We start from the raw sequence: 17,668 nt of genomic DNA, 5'->3' as shown, positions 1-17,668 counted from the left end.
AAAAGACCCACTGAAAGAAAAAGAAAGCAAACATTACCCAGTTGTGGCTGAGATGATGGTTTTACTTCTTTATTGCTGATGTACTGCATTTGTGTACAGAAGATTTGCGTGACTGAATCACTCCTTCCTAGTTAGAGATGGGCTGGTACACCGCTGACTCAGAACTTGGGTGGATATAATAATCTCTGTGTCTGTGAAAAAAGCTTTCAGCCACAAGAAACATATTTTCCAGTAAAAACTTATCAGTCTTCATTTGTTTAGAAGGCTAAACAGTAAAATAAAATAAAAATTGTTCAATCACTCTGGTATTTTAAGATATCCAAACATTTTAATGTGACTGCCCCCCCCCCAAAAAAGAAATCATAATTGTTGTTTTTTATTTTTATTTTTTACCTCAAGTCAATGTAGATCTGTGTCTTATAAAAGATGACAATACCAATAATAATTTCTATTTTTCGCACTGTTGTTCTGAGCCTACATGTAATACAATACATGGATTGATAAATACATGGAGAAAATAGCTTGAATGAGAACAAAAGCACTGGCTTGTAAATAAGTCAGGCGTAACAGCCCCCCCCCTCACTGTTCTAAAACCAACACAGCTTTTTTAACAAATGTTTTTAATAAAATGCATCATGTACATATCTTATAGCATTTATTTCTTAATAATACTGGTACTGAAGGAATATTGTTAAGGGAACATAACTGGATCATACTGAATAAAATGTATGGATAAAAAAAAATGAATCGGTCAATTTTAAAGGCAGCAATCATACAGTGATGACCCCCTACGCATGGTAACAAAAAACAGACATTTATCAAATTACTTTAATGACGGCTAACAGTCTTAGACTGTTACATGTTGGTTAACTGGAAAGATTTTTCATAATTCAGCGAGTCTTGGCGTGAACCTTGAAGGGTTCAGGCACATGTGTAATTCCAGAAACTCCCTCTGTACTCAGCTCCACTCCATCAGGAACAGAGAAAGTGAACTTCTGCAGCAAGCCGACAAAAAACAGGAACAGCTCCATCTTGGCGAGGCTTTCACCAAGACACACACGCTTCCCTGAAGAATTCACAAACACATACACGTGCAAGTTTACAACCTGTGGATGATGTTTTTTTTCTTGTTCAGGTTGTGCTAAAACAAAACACTCATTGTGGGTTTTACCTGCAGAGAAAGGTAGGAATGCTTCTCTCTTCACAAACTTCCCATCAGCATCCAGGAAGTGTCCTGGGTTGAAGGTGTCTGGAGTCTCCCATTCAGTCTTGTCAAACAGCACAGAGGTGAGTACAGGCAACACACTGGTACCCTAGAAAAAAACCACAAGATAACAACAAGATGCACTTTAACAACAACACCTGACAGAACAAACATGTGAAGCTTAAAATGTATACTGCATGCACCATGGGTATGTGGTAACCATCCATAGTTATATCCTTGGCGGCAATTCTGAGTCCATTGAGAGGAACAATATTTCCCATCCTCTGAATCTCGTGGATGACGGCATCGGTGTAGGGCAGATTTGGTCTGTCAGCCATGGAAGGCTGGCGAGTTTGTCCAATCACGTTATCTATCTCTGCCTGGACTTTCTCTGTGAAAGAGAATTAAAGGAGTTCAGCTTTAACTGTGGGAGAAATGTTTACTTTTGCTGGCTTTATGTTTTGGCTACTTTAAAACATATGAAGCCCAGCATGTCACCCACCCTGAATATCAGGATTTCTGATCAAGAAAACCAGAGCCCACAGCAAAGTGGTGGCTGTTGTTTCTGTTCCAGCCAGGAAAAGATCAGCAGAGCACATAACCAGGTTGGTCTCAGTGAAGCCCAGGTCAGATTCATTGAGCTGTTCAGACAAATGAAAAAGTTACAGTACACAGTCACAGTAACTGGTAGAGTGCAGTTTGTGCAATGCAGTGCCCACATACATTCTCCATCTTGATAAGGAAAGCATCAATGTAGTCTCTTGGATTGTTGTGATCCAGGTCCTCCTTGTGGCTCTTTATCTCCTGAGAGATGAAATCTTTGACTATGTCGAAATAGCTGAACATTTTGTTATGAGGACCTGGCAAAAGCTTCATCACTCCAGGGAAAGAGTCGTAGAGCTGGTGATGAGAGGAAGTTAAATTTATAAATGATTAAGACAAATTCCACGCATGCCATACTGCTGTCCCTTTTTCACTTTCTGAAATTCACTTACCTGACCCCATACGGAGCCCTCCAGCTGAAGAGTCTCCGACAGATACTTCAGCATGAGCTGGAAGTTGTGGTCACTGTAATCATATCTTTTCCCCATCACCAGCTGGCAAACTATATTAGACACAGCATTGTTGAAGAGACCTGCTACACTGAAAAGTTTACCTGAAGAAGAAGAAGAAGAGACAATTGTTACAGGTAAATTTTTGCTCCCTTGTGCAGGATTGTATGCTTATGTTCCACTTAATGTAAAGCACCTTTCTCCTGCTCTATCTCCTCCTGCAGGTATCGGATCTCCTCACAGATACACTGCTCCATGCGGTTTTTCCCCAGGCCGAAGTCTCGTAATGTAGACAAAGCAAAGCGTCTCTGTGCCTTCCATTTCCCACCGTTGCTCATGAACAGACCCTCTAAATACAAACATGCAGATTTGGGAGTTAATAACTGGGAAACAATTCCTGTGCTGAATGAGAGGAAATAGAGAATAATTTCTTAACCTGTGGGTCCCGAGTAAAACCTGTCAGCCAGGGCACTGTATGGTCGATCCACAAAGTTGTCAGCTTGCGTCACCAGAGCCTCTTTTACCATCTTGTATCCAGAGATCATTACCATTTTATCCCTGCCGAAGCAGAAACTGAACACGTTCCCATAGACTTCAGCCAGCTACAAAAAAACACAAGCATGAACAATATTGTTAGGTCCATAATTTATTGGACAAAGATGCAATTTTTGTAGATTTCCCTCTGTGCACAGCCACAGATCAAATAATCATTATGTGAAGTACAGACTTTAATTTAAGGGGTTTTACAAAAGCTTTGTATTTGTGTTGCTCCTGAGGACGTCCAGCCCATTTTATATTTGATTTGATATACCTTTATTAGTCCCACAAGGGGAAATTTCACAAGGCTGCCGACCTATTGCACGCAATGGCGGCGCCATCTTACCCTCCGACCATACATACATTACACAAAACATCACATGGGAAAGACAGGTCAGAGAGGTATAACAATCGAAAATGCACCACATGAGGAAAGATAAGGAGAAAAAATAACTCCCCCCAGACTGAGCTCCAGCAGGGAGATCAGTTTGAGAACAGAAAAAAAACACCTCTGCACATAGCACATGAAAAAACTCTTAATACACCAAAGAAACACACGACAAGCAACAGGGGTGTGTAAAGGGTGCAGCATCGGAAGGGAATAAGCGTCGAAGGCGTTTGGAAAGGGATGGGGGATGAGTGTGTGCATATCAGTGTATATGTATGTGTGTGCGTGTCCAGAGTTCAGCTGAGACAGTGTCCTTCGCCCTGCTAGGCCAAGTAAACAGTCTTCCAGCCAACCCAGGTGGCGATATTCAGCCCCTCTTTCTCACTGCCTCAAACTGAATGGGACAATTGTCTGATAAGCCATTTCTTATGCAGGCGAGGCCTGTCCACTTATAACTATATAAGCCATATGTTCATATATGGCAACCATACAGATATCAAATATCTCTCTCTCCCCCTCTCTCTCTCTCTCTATACATATACACATACATATATATACACACATATATATACACACATATATACACACACATATATATATATATATATATATATATATACATATATATATATATATATATATATATATATATTAGGGGTGCAACGATATTCGTATCGATATTGAACCGTTCGATACAGTGCTTTCGGTTCGGTACGCATATGTATCGAACAATACAACATTTGTAATTTATTTTATCAATTTTCCTTCTGACGATGCTGTCTGTGTTGAGCGCTCAGTGAATCTGTGTTCGACTACTCCGCCTAGGCTGCACTGTCGAGCGCAGATCCACTGAGCGCTCAACACAGACAGCATCGTCAGAAGGAAGAGCGCAGGGCACCTCCCCCACCCTCATTCAGATCTGGCGTTTGGAATTATTTTGGTTTTCATGTGACGTATGACCCTGAAGGTAAGCGAGTCATGGACTAAAGTAAAACAGTATGTTGGATGTGCCATGCAATGCTCAATTACATTGGTGTGAACTAGTGTGTTAGCGCAGTTAGCTCGTTAAAGTGTTTGCCGTCTAGCCCAGCCCCATGCACGGAGCGATCGGCGGTAGCTCGTTAACGGAGATTTGCCGTGTTGTGGCGTTAAGGTCATTTCAACGAGATTAACCTGAAAGCACTAGTGGGAACACAACGAATATGACTGCACATTTACGCCGACATCATCCTAGTGCAAAGACAAAAAAAAGCAAGCATGCTACTAACTTTAGCCGAGTCATTTAGACAGCTGTTAGCACATGATTCTCCTTATGCTGCTGAGAATATAGCCCAGAAGAAGCGGATAGTATAGCTTTTATTTTGGAAAGAGACATTTCTCTGTAATAAACTCTCTTTTCCAAAGATGAGTGATTCCTCAATCAGATACAGGGCTTGCAATATCGCTAGCCCGACGTCCCAGAGCTAGCGATTTTTTCAGTCGGGCTACCAAAATCTATCTCTTCCCTGCCCGTCGGGCTATTGTAGGAAAAATATATGTCAATGCTTTTGCATTCTTTCAGAAATGTAGCTGGGTAATTATGTCATTGGCATCGGTGAGCCACTGTCAATATGTGACACATTGAAGTCGCGTTTGAATTTGCGCTTGTTTTTTGCTTTCACTTTGCAATCGTGCGAACTGTGTGTAAAGAGCGACAGCACTGATCTGTGAGTGATGATAATTTGTGCACCAATTCCTCTGACATCGTCTTATTAATCGTTAGCTTACTATGCAAACATGACAAGTGAAATCTCCCGCAGCAAGCTTAAACATGTGAGAGGTTGATCGCGCAGAGAATCGCTGAGCTTATGTGAGTGAGCGTGTAAAAGCATTTCAGTTCTGCTGAGCCAAATAAGACAGGTCAGGGTGAAGAAGTGACAGCCAAAGAAAAGCTTACCACAAAACGGAGAAGTTATGACAAATCAGACTATAAGGCAAAAAGAAAGTGCAGCTTTATGGTTTCATGGACAAAAGAATTTCTGTGGCTGCAATATGATGAGCTAAATAACCAGGGCTACACATAAATGGTCCGCAGGTGCGCATTCGCTGTCAAAATAAAAAACACGCACAAGGGTTAGGGTTAAATTTAAAAACTGTACTTTTGAGTTAAAATATATATTTATAATTTTAATAAATGACAAATTAAAAATGCATGAACATTTTTTTGTATCGAAAAAATATCGAACCGTGACACCAAAGTATCGAACCGAACCGAACCGTGAATTTTGTGTATCGTTGCACCCCTAATATATATATATATATATATATATCAATCAATGACAACTATTATCAAAATCAACCTAACAACTATAGGACATTTTCATGTGCACACTAAGTGTTGGATTTAAACTAGGCTCAGAAGCTATACTCATATGTGAACTGCAACCCCCGCCCAAACTCCAAAAGTCTAATTTCTTTTTTCTTCCTTTTTTTTTTTTTTTTTTTTTTTTACAGATAAAGAAAATTGTCTTTCAGTTTAATTATTTATTTTTCTACATATTCACCTTGTAAAGTACTCAGACTCGAACGCCAAGGAAGGTGGTAGGGAAGCAGACTACACAGACATTTCAGGTTTCCAAGGTGAGCAATTTATTTACAGTGAACTTCATTTAATATGTAACTTAACAAAACTTCCCCCCCCCAAATCAACTCAACAAACTCACCCCTCCTCTCTGCTGCATCTGGTAGAGACTGGCTTTAAATAGGGCCATCAATTTCCCTCCAATTGCCCAGCCTGTACCACTCACTCAACCTGAGGGATCTAAAACTCTACACAGATGATCTAAAAACACAAAACCTCTATGCACATTTACACAACTAAATGGCAGTATTAACGAAAGGAAAAACATTCAACAAATCCCTTTAAACCTTAACACCAACAAAAGGAATCATCTCTATGGAAAAAGAAACCCCTCCACTTGGTTTGACCTGCTGATGTCATATGTGACATCATCAGGACTTTAAAATGAAGAACTGCTAGGCGGGCCTTTCCCCACACCTGACCCTCATGAAGACTGAAAAGACAAACAAAGTAAGTATGAACTAGTGATGGCCAAATGAAGCTTTCTGAAGCACTGAAGCTTGTATTGAAAAACGGTTCATTACTCGAAGCTTTTCAACACAGTCCTCTCTGGTGACATCTGGTGGCCAAAAATATGAAGAGCAGCTTGAATCCACAAAATAAAACTAACTGCTTCATAATGATTGCCCACTCTACAGAGTGGAATTCTGTCTGATATTGGGCTGCCGTTGTGTTGCTTTGAACATGTATTTTTTGGTGGTTAAAAAAATGTGGTTTATTTGTTTAATAAATAATTTTGACGAGTAAACTCTCCTTGTTTAAACATGCACCATGGTGTGGTCTTTCTTTGCTTGTGACTTCTTGATGTTGGTAAATACAATAATTGAAAAATACCACATTACATATAATATACATATGAGAATGTACAACACATTATGGAGTATGCTTCCGCTGTGAGGTCCTGCCTCCATGCACTTATGCAATTAACCGCTAGATGGGTATATTTATAAATAATATTATATTAGGGAAATTTTCCCAGACATATTTTTGACCTGGGGGTAGAATGGATTGTGAAATGGAAAGGGAAAATGCTTATGAACTTGCAAATTAAAAACATGATGCATTTAAAGTAGCCCTTTTTCATTTTTATTTAAGAAGAGAATTTGTTCTAGTGTGTGAACCTGTTCCTTTTCGTGGAGATAATTTCTCCTGCCTTAAGGGAAATCCCTTCACATGGCACAGAAGAGGCTGGAGTGCAGAGAAACTGGTAGAGATGCAGTTATACAGTCTATCTGGGCCCCACAAACTATCAGATAAAGAGAATAAATAAATTCAATTGCTGCACATTTGGCAGACTAACATTTTCAGATCAATTAAACAATAAAATATATATTTTTACAACATTACATGTAAAGAGTCAAGTGGAAGTTTTTCTAAAGTTATTTAATGATATTTATATTATGGAAACAGATTTTTGACATTTTACCTTTTTCCCGTTTTCAGATAAAATAAACACACACAAAACAAAAGCAAACGGCCAGAACACAAAGCTGGAAAACCCACCCGATTGACAAAAATCAACTCAAAATTCTCCCACACAACAGAACCTCCTCTATTCCTTGCTGGCTCTTGCTTCATAGTGAGTGAAGCAATGCTACTTGACAAATAGCAAATCATAGCAAATACATAGAAACAGAATAATGTGTACAATGTGCCAAAAAAGGTAAACACATATGGGACAAATGAAGATCATTGCAACTGCTCCTCCACTTTGTCACACACCTCATATATGTTTTTTTTGTTGTTTTTGGGTTTTTTTGTAGTGATGAGAGAAACAGAAAAACACTGGGGTACTCAGTGGGATTTTCTGGTAATTTCAGGTAACAAACCTGAATGTTGACAAAGTCACACTGTGATGTGCAGTTTCTGAGGGAGATCTTTATGTCCTTAAGACATTTCTGCAGTTTAACTAATTGGTGTGTGTTATCTGGCTTCATGGACAGACGAGGCCAGTCTTTATTTTGAAAAATTCTGGTCAACATAATTAGCCTTTGACTCAGGACTAAAGGGTCTACCCTAAAACTGGTGTGTTATATTGAAATCTGTGATGAGATATTATGTGACACATAATTGTGTCACATAATATGTAAATTATGTATAATGTGATTACTTATTATTATTTATTATGAACTGAATGCGAGCAAAACCAAAGAGATGCTTTTGACCTTCTCCAGTAGGCAGAGGGATCTGGCTGCTTCAGTCACCACCACCATCCATGGGAAGCCAGTGGAGGTAGTTGAGGAGTACAAATACTTGGGAACCATCTGAAATTCTGAAATTCTCTGCCAACACCAACGGCTACACCTCCTTAGGAAACTCAACTCCTTTGGAGTCAGCACACCCATCATGATGACTTTTTACTATGCCTTCCTAGAAAGCATCATGACCTTCTCCATTACCTGCTGGTTCCACTCCCTCAGCCATCAGAACAGGAACAGACTGCAGCACACTGCATCAGTGTGTTCTAAAATCATTGGCCTGCCTGTCAGAACTCTTGCACAGGTTTTCAGCCAACAGGCCCTTAGACAGGCAGCCAAAATTATTAATGACCCCTCTCACATTCTTCACCCCACATTTCAATGGCTGCCCTATGGGCGGCGCCTCCGCTGCATCTCCTGCAGGACTGAGAGGAGGAGAGCCACCTTTGTCGCCAAAGCCACCCTGTTTTTTAACTCTCACACCCATAAACATAAAGACTCTTTTTTTATACCGCCGACACTTTATTCAGTTTTAGTCACTTACAGTTATTTATTCACTTATTCAGCCACTTTGATTTTAAAACTGTGTATATACTGTATATTCTAAGTTTTTTTTATTTTTTTTTATCTCACTCTTATTGCCAGTTTATGCCCTGTCCTTGCAGACACACTAGTGGTCCTGTGCTGGCCCATGTGTGGATTACCTCTGGCAAACGGACTGTGGTATGTGCAGCCACTGGCCAGTTGCATCACACTGCTGGTCCTGTGCTGGCCTAGAACGGTTTCAACTCTGGCCCCAGATACCAGCCTAATGTGTTCCTTAGTCAAGCCATGTAATAACAACATGCGCCGCAACATAATAGTGCAAAAGTAACATGACAAAACTCTGTTCAGACAGTGAATGGACTGATTCTTATATAGAGCTTTTCTACTCTCCCGAATTACTCATAGTGCTCTATGCGACATGCTACATTCACCCAATCACACACTTTCTCTAAACTGAGTGCTTCCTAACTATACACATTCGCACTCTCAACGTGCAGACTGGAGGACCCAGGGATTGAACTACTAACCTTCCGATCAGTAGGTGATAAATAAATAGTGCCATCATTGCCAGAGCTGACCAACATCTGGTTAGATACACTCTGCCAATGAAACCATTCGGTCAGAAGTGCCAGCTTGATGCCAGATCCGGGCCAGACCTGTTTTCTATGAGCCTGGGCCACATAAACCAAACCATAATCGGGGCAGATATGGCATGCCATCACATAAACAGTGCCATCATTGCCAGGCCTGGTCCATATCTGGATGAAATACCACTTACCATGCCAGAAGTCAGCCAGCAATGCTGGTGTGACACCAGATCCGGGCCAGATCTGTCTGCTACGTGGGTTGGGGATAAATAAAGTCTCTCTGATTCTGATTCTGAATTATACTGAGACGCTGCAAAAGGTCATCCATCTCTTTATAAGTTGATTTTGAAGGTAAAATTCAACTGAAATGATGTTTTGCATATGTGAAAAGAGCTGACTACATTTGAAAGTACTATTTTGCGTTAACATTAATTGTAAGGCATAGTACCAAATGTTTGGTTGCATAACCTGTGGCTTTAATAAAGTTAATGACACAAATCAGTCAATTATTTTCTGTGAATATGTTATTACCACAAACGTTCATACACATGACATTAACAATAAAAAGAAAATAATCAAAACTTTCTTTTTTAATGAAATACATTTTGTATAGAACCTATAAATAGGTTTTGATTGATGACATTAATCATCAAAAATAGACGAAAAAAATGAACAGGTCAGTTTAATAGGCAGCAATTACACAGCAGATGAAGACTGATACTGAAAAATAATATCAACATTATTCCCACAAAATAAAAAAAATCCACCCTTAATGAAAATGATCTCACTTAGTCTTGTCTATTACACACTGGCCTTATGGAAAATGAGCAAATGTAATTCAGCGAGTCTTGGCGTGAACCTTGAAGGGTTCAGGCACACGTGTAGCTCCGTAAACTCCCTCTGTACTCAGCTCCACTCCATCAGGAACAGAGAAAGTGAACTTCTGTAGCAGGCCGACAACAAACAGGAAGAGCTCCATCTTGGCGAGGCTTTCACCAAGACACACACGCTTCCCTGAAGAATTCACAAACACATACACGTGCAAGTTTACAACCTGTGGATGATGTTTTTTTTCTTGTTCAGGTTGTGCTAAAACAAAACACTCATTGTGGGTTTTACCTGCAGAGAAAGGTAGGAATGCTTCTCTCTTCACAAACTTCCCATCAGCATCCAGGAAGTGTCCTGGGTTGAAGGTGTCCGGAGTCTCCCATTCAGTCTTGTCAAACAGCACAGAGGTGAGTACAGGCAACACACTGGTACCCTAGAAAAAAACAGACAAGATAACAAAAAGATGCACTTTAACAACAACACCTGACAGAACAAACATGCAAAGCTTAAAATGTATATTGCATGCACCTTGGGTATGTGGTAACCATCCAGGGTTGTATCCTTGGCAGCAACTCTGAGTCCATTGAGAGGAACAATATTTCCCATCCTCTGAATCTCGTGGACGACGGCATCGGTGTAGGGCAGATTTGGTCTGTCAGCCATGGAAGGCTGGCGGGTTTGTCCAATCACGTTATCTATCTCTGCCTGGACTTTCTCTGTGAAAGAGAATTGAAAGAGTTCAGCTTCAACTGTGAGAGAAATTTTTATTTTCCCAAACTGAGGTATGTTCTGTCTTTAAATTCACACATAGTGTGGCCAAAACCATTAGCCCAAGCTTCTATGGAGCTACTGAGTCCCATAAGATGATTGTTTTTAGTTTGTATTTTTTTATTTAATACCTGTTAACTCATTGACAAACTTTGGTTGTTGGATGTTAGACATGTCTAACAAATATGTCAAAGTTCTGGAAGGATTGCTGTAAAACTTTGCACTGACGCTAGTAATCTTGCAATTGTTTCATTCAATTTACTTAATGACTTAATATTCAAGTTTTGAACTTTTTTAAAAGTTTTTAAAATGTTTAGGAACAATAACACTGTTTTCCAGAAAAGTTATATAATTGTAGGCCTTTCAACGTTAACGCGTCAATGTGAATTAATCTGTCATTATGATTAATGCAATGACAATTTTTTAACATATTTTACCCATCTGGAGCACAGAATGACTCAAAATCCCCAAAATGTCTCTGTCAACGCATTTCGGGCAGTTTGTCCAAGGTTTGTACATTCTGCGCTCCAGATGGGGGTAAATGTGGTAAAAAATTTTAATCACGTTAATCGTGATGATGCGTTTGCATTGACAGAACTAGAAAATAGACTTTATTGATTCTGGGGAACAAATTTCTCTCGCGCCATTTTCAGGTTCGGATTTACATTTTCCCAACTATTAGTTTTAAACACAAATAAAAAGCATTCCATTAGTTGTATATGTGGTCTGCTTTTGCTACTGTTAGCATTTATAGTAAATTGTATTAGAGCTACTAGTGTTATGTTCCGACTATTTTAAAGCTCCGGATGAAGCCCAGCACGTCACCCACCCTGGATATCAGGATGTCTGATCAAGAAAACCAGAGCCCACAGCAAAGTGGTGGCTGTTGTTTCTGTTCCAGCCAGGAAAAGATCAGCAGAGCACAAAACCAGGTTGGTCTCAGTGAAGCCCAGGTCAGTTTCTTTGAGCTGTTCAAACAAATTAAAAAGTCACATTAGACACAACACAAATTGCTAATTTGTAGAGTGCAGTTTGTGCAATGCAGTGTCCACATACATTCTCCATTTTGATGAGGAAAGTGTCGATGTAGTCTCGGGGATTGTTGTGATCCAGGTCCTTCTTGTGGCTTTTCACCTCCTGAGTGATGAACTCTCTGACTTTGTCAAAATTGCTGAACACTTTGTTATGAGGACCTGGCAAACGCTTCATCACTCCGGGGAATGATTCATAGAGCTTGAGATTTGATGAGAGGAAGCGTTATTCAAAGGACGATAGAGAGAAGAAATCCAACACCCATGCCACAGTGCTGTCTCTCATTCTTTTTGTGACAGAAGGAAATTATTGTGACATACCTGAGCCCATATGGAGCCCTCCAGGTGAAGAATCTCAGACAGATTCTTCAGCATGAGCTGGAAGTTGTTGTCACTGTAGTCAAATCTTTTCCCCATCACCAGCTGGCACGCTATATTAGACACGGCATTGTTGAAGAGGCCTGCTGGCCTAAAAAGTTTACCTGAAGACAAATAGACGATTGTTAAGAAAACACAAATTCTTTGCTTCAGCACTGTTTGTGCAGGATTGTATGCTTATGTTCCACCTAATATAAAACACCTTTCTCCTGCTCTATCTCCTCCTGCAGGTATCGGATCTCCTCACAGATACACTGCTCCATGCGGTTCTTCCCCAGGCCGAAGTCTCGCAATGTAGACAAAGCAAAGCGTCTCTGTGCCTTCCATTTTCCACCGTTGCTCATGAACAGACCATCTCAATACACACAAGCAACTTAAGAACTTAACAACCTATGGAGAATAATTTCAACACTGAATGGTACATCAAATAGTGACTTCCAAACCTGAGTTTGCCGAATAAAACCTGTCGCCCATGGGGCTGTACGGTCGATCCACAAAGTTGTCAGCTTGTGTTACCAGAGCTTCTTTTACCATCTTGTATCCAGAGACGATTACCATTTTATCCCTGCCGAAGCAGAAACTGAACACATTCCCGTAGATTTCAGCCAGCTACAAAAAACACAACAAACATGAAGGATATACCACAACATTTGTAATCTACAGAAAGAAATTAGTGGGAAGTGCTGTAATTAGAGGCTGGAAATCATGGATACTGACTATCAATCAATATTTCATCTTATCATCCATTTTCTAGAGGTACATCCTGGATTGGTTGCAAGTTTGTCACAGGGCTAACACAGACAGACAGGCAACCATTCACTTTGAGACTATGAGAAATTTCAATTTACCAATCAACCTAATAGTTAGCGAATGCCTATTTTTAAAGTTAAATCTAAACTTTACACTGTTGAAATTCAAGTGGACTGAAATTTACATAAATTTACATAATTAAAATTCTGGGATCCACAGTTTTTCCACATAATTGTTTGCTTGACCATATTTGAAGAAATTGCTTAGACCTACATCTGCTTATTAGCACTAAGTACCAACTCAGGGCTCGCAAAATTGCTAGCACGTCCCGGGGCTAGCGATTTTTCCAGTCGGGCTACCAAAATCTATCTCTGACCTGCCCGTTGGGGTATCATAGGAAGGAAAAATATATGTCAATGCTTTTGCATTCTTTCGGAAATGTAGCTGGGTAGTTATGTCATTGGCATCGATGAGCCACTGTCAATATGTGACATATTGAAATCGTTTGAATTTGCGCTTGTTTTTTGCTTCCACTTTGCAATTGCGTGAACTGTGCATAGAGAGCGACAGTACTGATTGGTGAGTGACGATAATTTGCGCACCAATTCCTCTGACATCGTCTTATCAATCGTTAGCTTACTATGCAAACATGACAAGTGAAATCTCCTGCAGCAAGCTTAAACATGTGAGAGTTTGATCGCGCAGAGAATCGCTGAGCGTTATGTGAGTCCGTGTGTAAAAGCAGCAGGATATATATTTTAGTTCTGCTGAGCCAAATAAGACAGGTCAGGGTGAAGAAGTGACAGCCAAAGAAAAGCTTACCACAAAACGGAAAAGTTATGACAAATCAGACTATAAGGCAAAAAGAAAGTGCAGCTTTATGGTTTCATGGACAAAAGAATATATGTGGCTGTAATATGACGAGCTAAATAACCAGGGCTGCACATAAGTGGTCCACAGGTGCGCATTCGCTGTCAAAATAAAAAACGCGCACCAGATAAGAAGTTGCAACGCGCATTTGCGTACATAAGATTTTCTGGAAGAGGACAGACGTTTGTTTAGAACTCTTAAAGATGTCGAAGAAGCAAGCTCCTTTAAGCAATTACTTTGGTGTTCCTCCACCTCCAAAGAAATGTCAGAAGGAGTCCGAATCACAAAGAACCGCATATTCTTGGAAAAGTGGTTGCAGGAAGTGAGCTGGCTTCAAACAAATGATGAACGCACAGAGATGTGGTGCAGAATGTGCCGTGAAAATCCCACTCTAGCAGACAAAAACAGTGCCTTTTATATGGATGCAAACGCGCGTTGCAACTTCTTATCTGGTGTGCGTCTTTTATTTTGACAGCGAATGCCCACATGCGGACCACTTATGTGCACCTGTGTAAATAACATAATGTTCTGCCGGGTGTGTTGTTGGTTTCCCTCGATTTCTGAGTCGACAAGCGCATTTGTTACTGGGACCAGTAATTTTAAGAAAGGCCCCCATTAGAACCCATGAGAAATGCAAGAAATGCATTATTGCTCAGTCTGCAATATCTTTCCCAGAACAAACACCAATTGCAAATAACATACTAAAAATAAACCTGAAAAATCTGTTTAGAACAGCGTACTATGTTGCAAAGAGTGAACTACCACTGGCACAATTTAGCAGTCTTTGCAAACTTCAAAAAGCAAATGGCCTAGATCTTGGTTCCACTTACCTCTTACCCGTGGAAATTTCAAATTCAGAATCTGACACAGACTGATTCATGTCCTACACAGTTCTTACAAGTTCAAAGAAATGTCTGTTCAATTAGAACCAAGTATTTGAGTTGATGATTATAATTTTTATACAATGTTGTCATTTGTGTTTCAACAATTTTTTGATTAATGTATAATATTGTAACGGAAACAAAACAGGAAACAAAACATCAATCAAAAAATTGCTCTCTTTTTTATTCGGGCTAAATAAATTTATTTTGGGCTACTAAAAACTGAAGAGTCCCTGTCCAAAGGGCTACCAGGGATTTTGAAATTTTGCGAGACCTGCAGCTATAGTTAGTTGTTCTGATAATCTATTAGAGTTGTTTCTGAAGTATTCTCTCCTTTCTGTATTTCAGTAAAAAACAAAACAAAACAAAACAAAAAATCTTGCTGCAGTACAAAATCAAAATCTCAAAAATCAAAAAGTTTTGATCCTGATGACTGAACAATGCAGACAGAAGCACACAAGTATACATGCAAACAACAAAGCAGTACTTTAAATTGCACTCTATACTTAGAACCCCCCTGATATTATACAAGCATGAACCCGTACCTTGTTGAAATAAATATGTGGGTGTTTCTTTCCCACAATCTGGAAATTCCCAATAAAAGGTAAAGCAAATGGTCCCGGTGGAAAATCTCTTGGATTCTTGTTTCTGAGGTGGTACACGATCAGAAGGAGCAAAAACACAGAGAGTAAAACTCCCTCGTTGCTCAGCAAAAAGTTGGAAAACCACATTGTTAAATTCAACAGCAGCTGATTCTTTCCAATCTGGAGATGTGATTCTTTCTGGTAGAAACCAGTGGTTTATAAACCTGATGCTTGATAAAATATTCATGTGATGCAAATGTTTATGATGCACAGTACTAATACTTGTCTGTTCAAAGGTGCTTGTGATACAGTGGTTACATAACAAGCTAGGCTACAAAACACAACCCATTTGCTCAGCTCTGCAGGATGAATTTGTTCAAGGCTGTTGAACTTACATCTACTCAAAAGTGTAAATACTGCCCAGTGGTAACAAAAGTCATCTAGTAAATTCATCCTGCAATTTCATATACTTCTGAGTGGAAGTCACATGAACGATGACCAGGAATCATGGTTTTACTGTTTCTTTTGCTATATAGCTAAGATATATTGTCACATTATCAACACAAATATACATAGTATATATGTAGTATGTTGTCACATGGTTTTCATGGACAAAGAATAAAAAAGGAGTGCCCTTTGTCCTGATCCTGCATAAAACCTTATCTGTGATTAGATTACAGTACAGGTCTCAATTTCTGATTTGCAGGAGCAGGAGGGAAACTTTTTTTTCTGTTCTTCTCAGGTTAGTGATAAAGTGGTTTGTAAATGGACATACGCACGTTCCCTCACATTTGCACACACGACAGGTTATATGTTTTTGTATGAAGAATTTTTTATTGAATTTTTTTATCCTGCGATGTGCTCTGAGTTCATAGTTAAACACATTTGACCTTCCAAGGGATTCAGAGATTCAGCTGGATATTCATTAAAGTGACTGATTGCTTTCAAATAGTGCAATTATCCAGGGTTCTGCTCATGAATCTGCTTGTTGATATTTGCCTCCACTGAACTTTATTTACACTGTGAATAGATGTAAGGTCACAGAGCCTGATGGGTCTGGATTTGCTTTGCAGACCATTTCACAAACGCTGTTTCTCAAGCACCTTTGAACAGAGAATATTCTATATGAACTTTGTCATGACTGATTTATTCTGAAGGTCTACGTAGCAAAAAAGTCCATGAAGCATGAACAGGCTTATAAAACCGCTGAAAACCACAAACATACGACAAAGAGCGAAGGCAGAATTAAAATTTAAACTTGAATGCACTGTTTAACTGAGTGTATTGAATGAAACTCAAATATATTTAATGAAAGACCAATGTCACAGAGGAACTGGCTCCAATTTCTGTTTTAGAAGTGTAATATTGTAACACATGATGCTAAAAGAAGTGATAACATGAATAAGTTTGCAGAGTAGCAGCACTCCTAAGCAATGAAGACATAATATAATGGAAAATGTACTACTATTGAACTCCAGGGTTCAGTGCTATACAATGGATAAAGAAATTTAGTCAGTGTTTCATCACAGACTAAACTAAATGTACAGAACCCTTAGCCGACCTCTAGTATTGCTAAAGGCAATGGAAATATTAGGTGCAGAGAGAAATGATCTCATTTTAAAAACCCACGAAGTCTGTGTATCTTGTAGAATACTAGGTTTTACAAAGTTCCTATCGCATAACGTATTTTTTCTATTTCTTTTTAAAGAAATGGAAATAAATTACCTTTGTTTGTACCTTTATGTTTTGTATTTTGTTTCACTCAGTAATTCATTTAACTTTTAGCTGCTGTTTTTATTTGAGCCGTTGAAACTAAAATCTACTTAGTTTTGTGCTTATAAAAAGGAAATGTAATTTGAATTTCCATTCATCTATCAAACCATTCTAGGGGCGATTGTTGCTCAAGAGTTGGGAGGTCCCCTTGTAATCGGAAGGTTGCCGGTTCGAGCCCCTGCTTAGACAGTCTCGGTCGTTGTGTCCTTGGGCAAGACACTTCACCCGTTGCCTACTGGTGGTGGTCAGAGGGCCCGGTGGCGCCAGTGTCCGGCAGCCTCGCCTCTGTCAGAGGCGAGCAGAAGTATGAAGCAACTATGTTTTCTCTGAGTTGTTAACTTCTGAATTTGGGGCAGTGCCACAGATATGCAATTCATTCCATCTTAAACCAGCCATTTTTTAGAACAGCATTGTTATTCCCTCCTTTAAGACAATTAAACTTATTTTAAACTGTGAAACATCTACTAATCATGTTTGTAAAATATGCCATAGAATTAGCAAAATCTATATTTTAATATACCATTAGTCACTGACAAATCAACCTGGGTATTAACATTTAAAAGACATTCTTAAAATCAGCAGAGAGTACGAGGAGTCCAAGTTCCAGCCTTTTATTATCACACAAAGCTTTCAGTGTTATGTAACCTGACACGGGGGCTTGTTTTCCCAGAAC

The 17,668-nt window shown here is 39.5% G+C and overlaps 1 protein-coding gene across 4 annotated transcripts; it reads right to left on the bottom strand.

Moving 5' to 3' along the window:
* Positions 1-376: 376 nt before the first annotated feature.
* On the bottom strand, positions 377-15,486 carry LOC120738765 (cytochrome P450 2J6-like). Of its 4 annotated transcripts, none has more exons than XM_040040203.1 (9): positions 15,184-15,486; positions 2,693-2,858; positions 2,453-2,605; positions 2,200-2,360; positions 1,928-2,104; positions 1,707-1,845; positions 1,408-1,595; positions 1,172-1,313; positions 377-1,066 (listed from the first exon to the last, which is right to left on the bottom strand). In XM_040040203.1, exons 1-9 carry the CDS (start codon positions 15,367-15,369, stop codon positions 891-893), a joined length of 1,488 nt encoding a protein of 495 aa, XP_039896137.1. In that variant the 5' UTR covers positions 15,370-15,486; the 3' UTR covers positions 377-890. The 4 variants fall into 4 exon arrangements, with proteins under 4 accessions (XP_039896137.1, XP_039896136.1, XP_039896135.1 ...); XM_040040202.1 differs by lacking the exons at positions 1,928-2,104; positions 2,200-2,360; positions 2,453-2,605; positions 2,693-2,858 and adding exons at positions 11,785-11,961; positions 12,081-12,241; positions 12,340-12,492; positions 12,581-12,746 and having other exon boundaries at positions 15,184-15,468; XM_040040201.1 differs by lacking the exons at positions 1,408-1,595; positions 1,707-1,845; positions 1,928-2,104; ... (1 more) ...; positions 2,453-2,605; positions 2,693-2,858 and adding exons at positions 10,489-10,676; positions 11,558-11,696; positions 11,785-11,961; ... (1 more) ...; positions 12,340-12,492; positions 12,581-12,746 and having other exon boundaries at positions 15,184-15,462.
* Between the last annotated feature and the right edge of the window lie 2,182 nt (positions 15,487-17,668).

The sequence above is a fragment of the Simochromis diagramma genome, unplaced genomic scaffold (genome assembly GCF_900408965.1).
Source record: "Simochromis diagramma unplaced genomic scaffold, fSimDia1.1 OVJJ01000026.1, whole genome shotgun sequence".
NCBI classification, from domain to species: domain Eukaryota; kingdom Metazoa; phylum Chordata; class Actinopteri; order Cichliformes; family Cichlidae; genus Simochromis; species Simochromis diagramma.
This window is presented reverse-complemented; position numbering and strand designations above follow the sequence as displayed.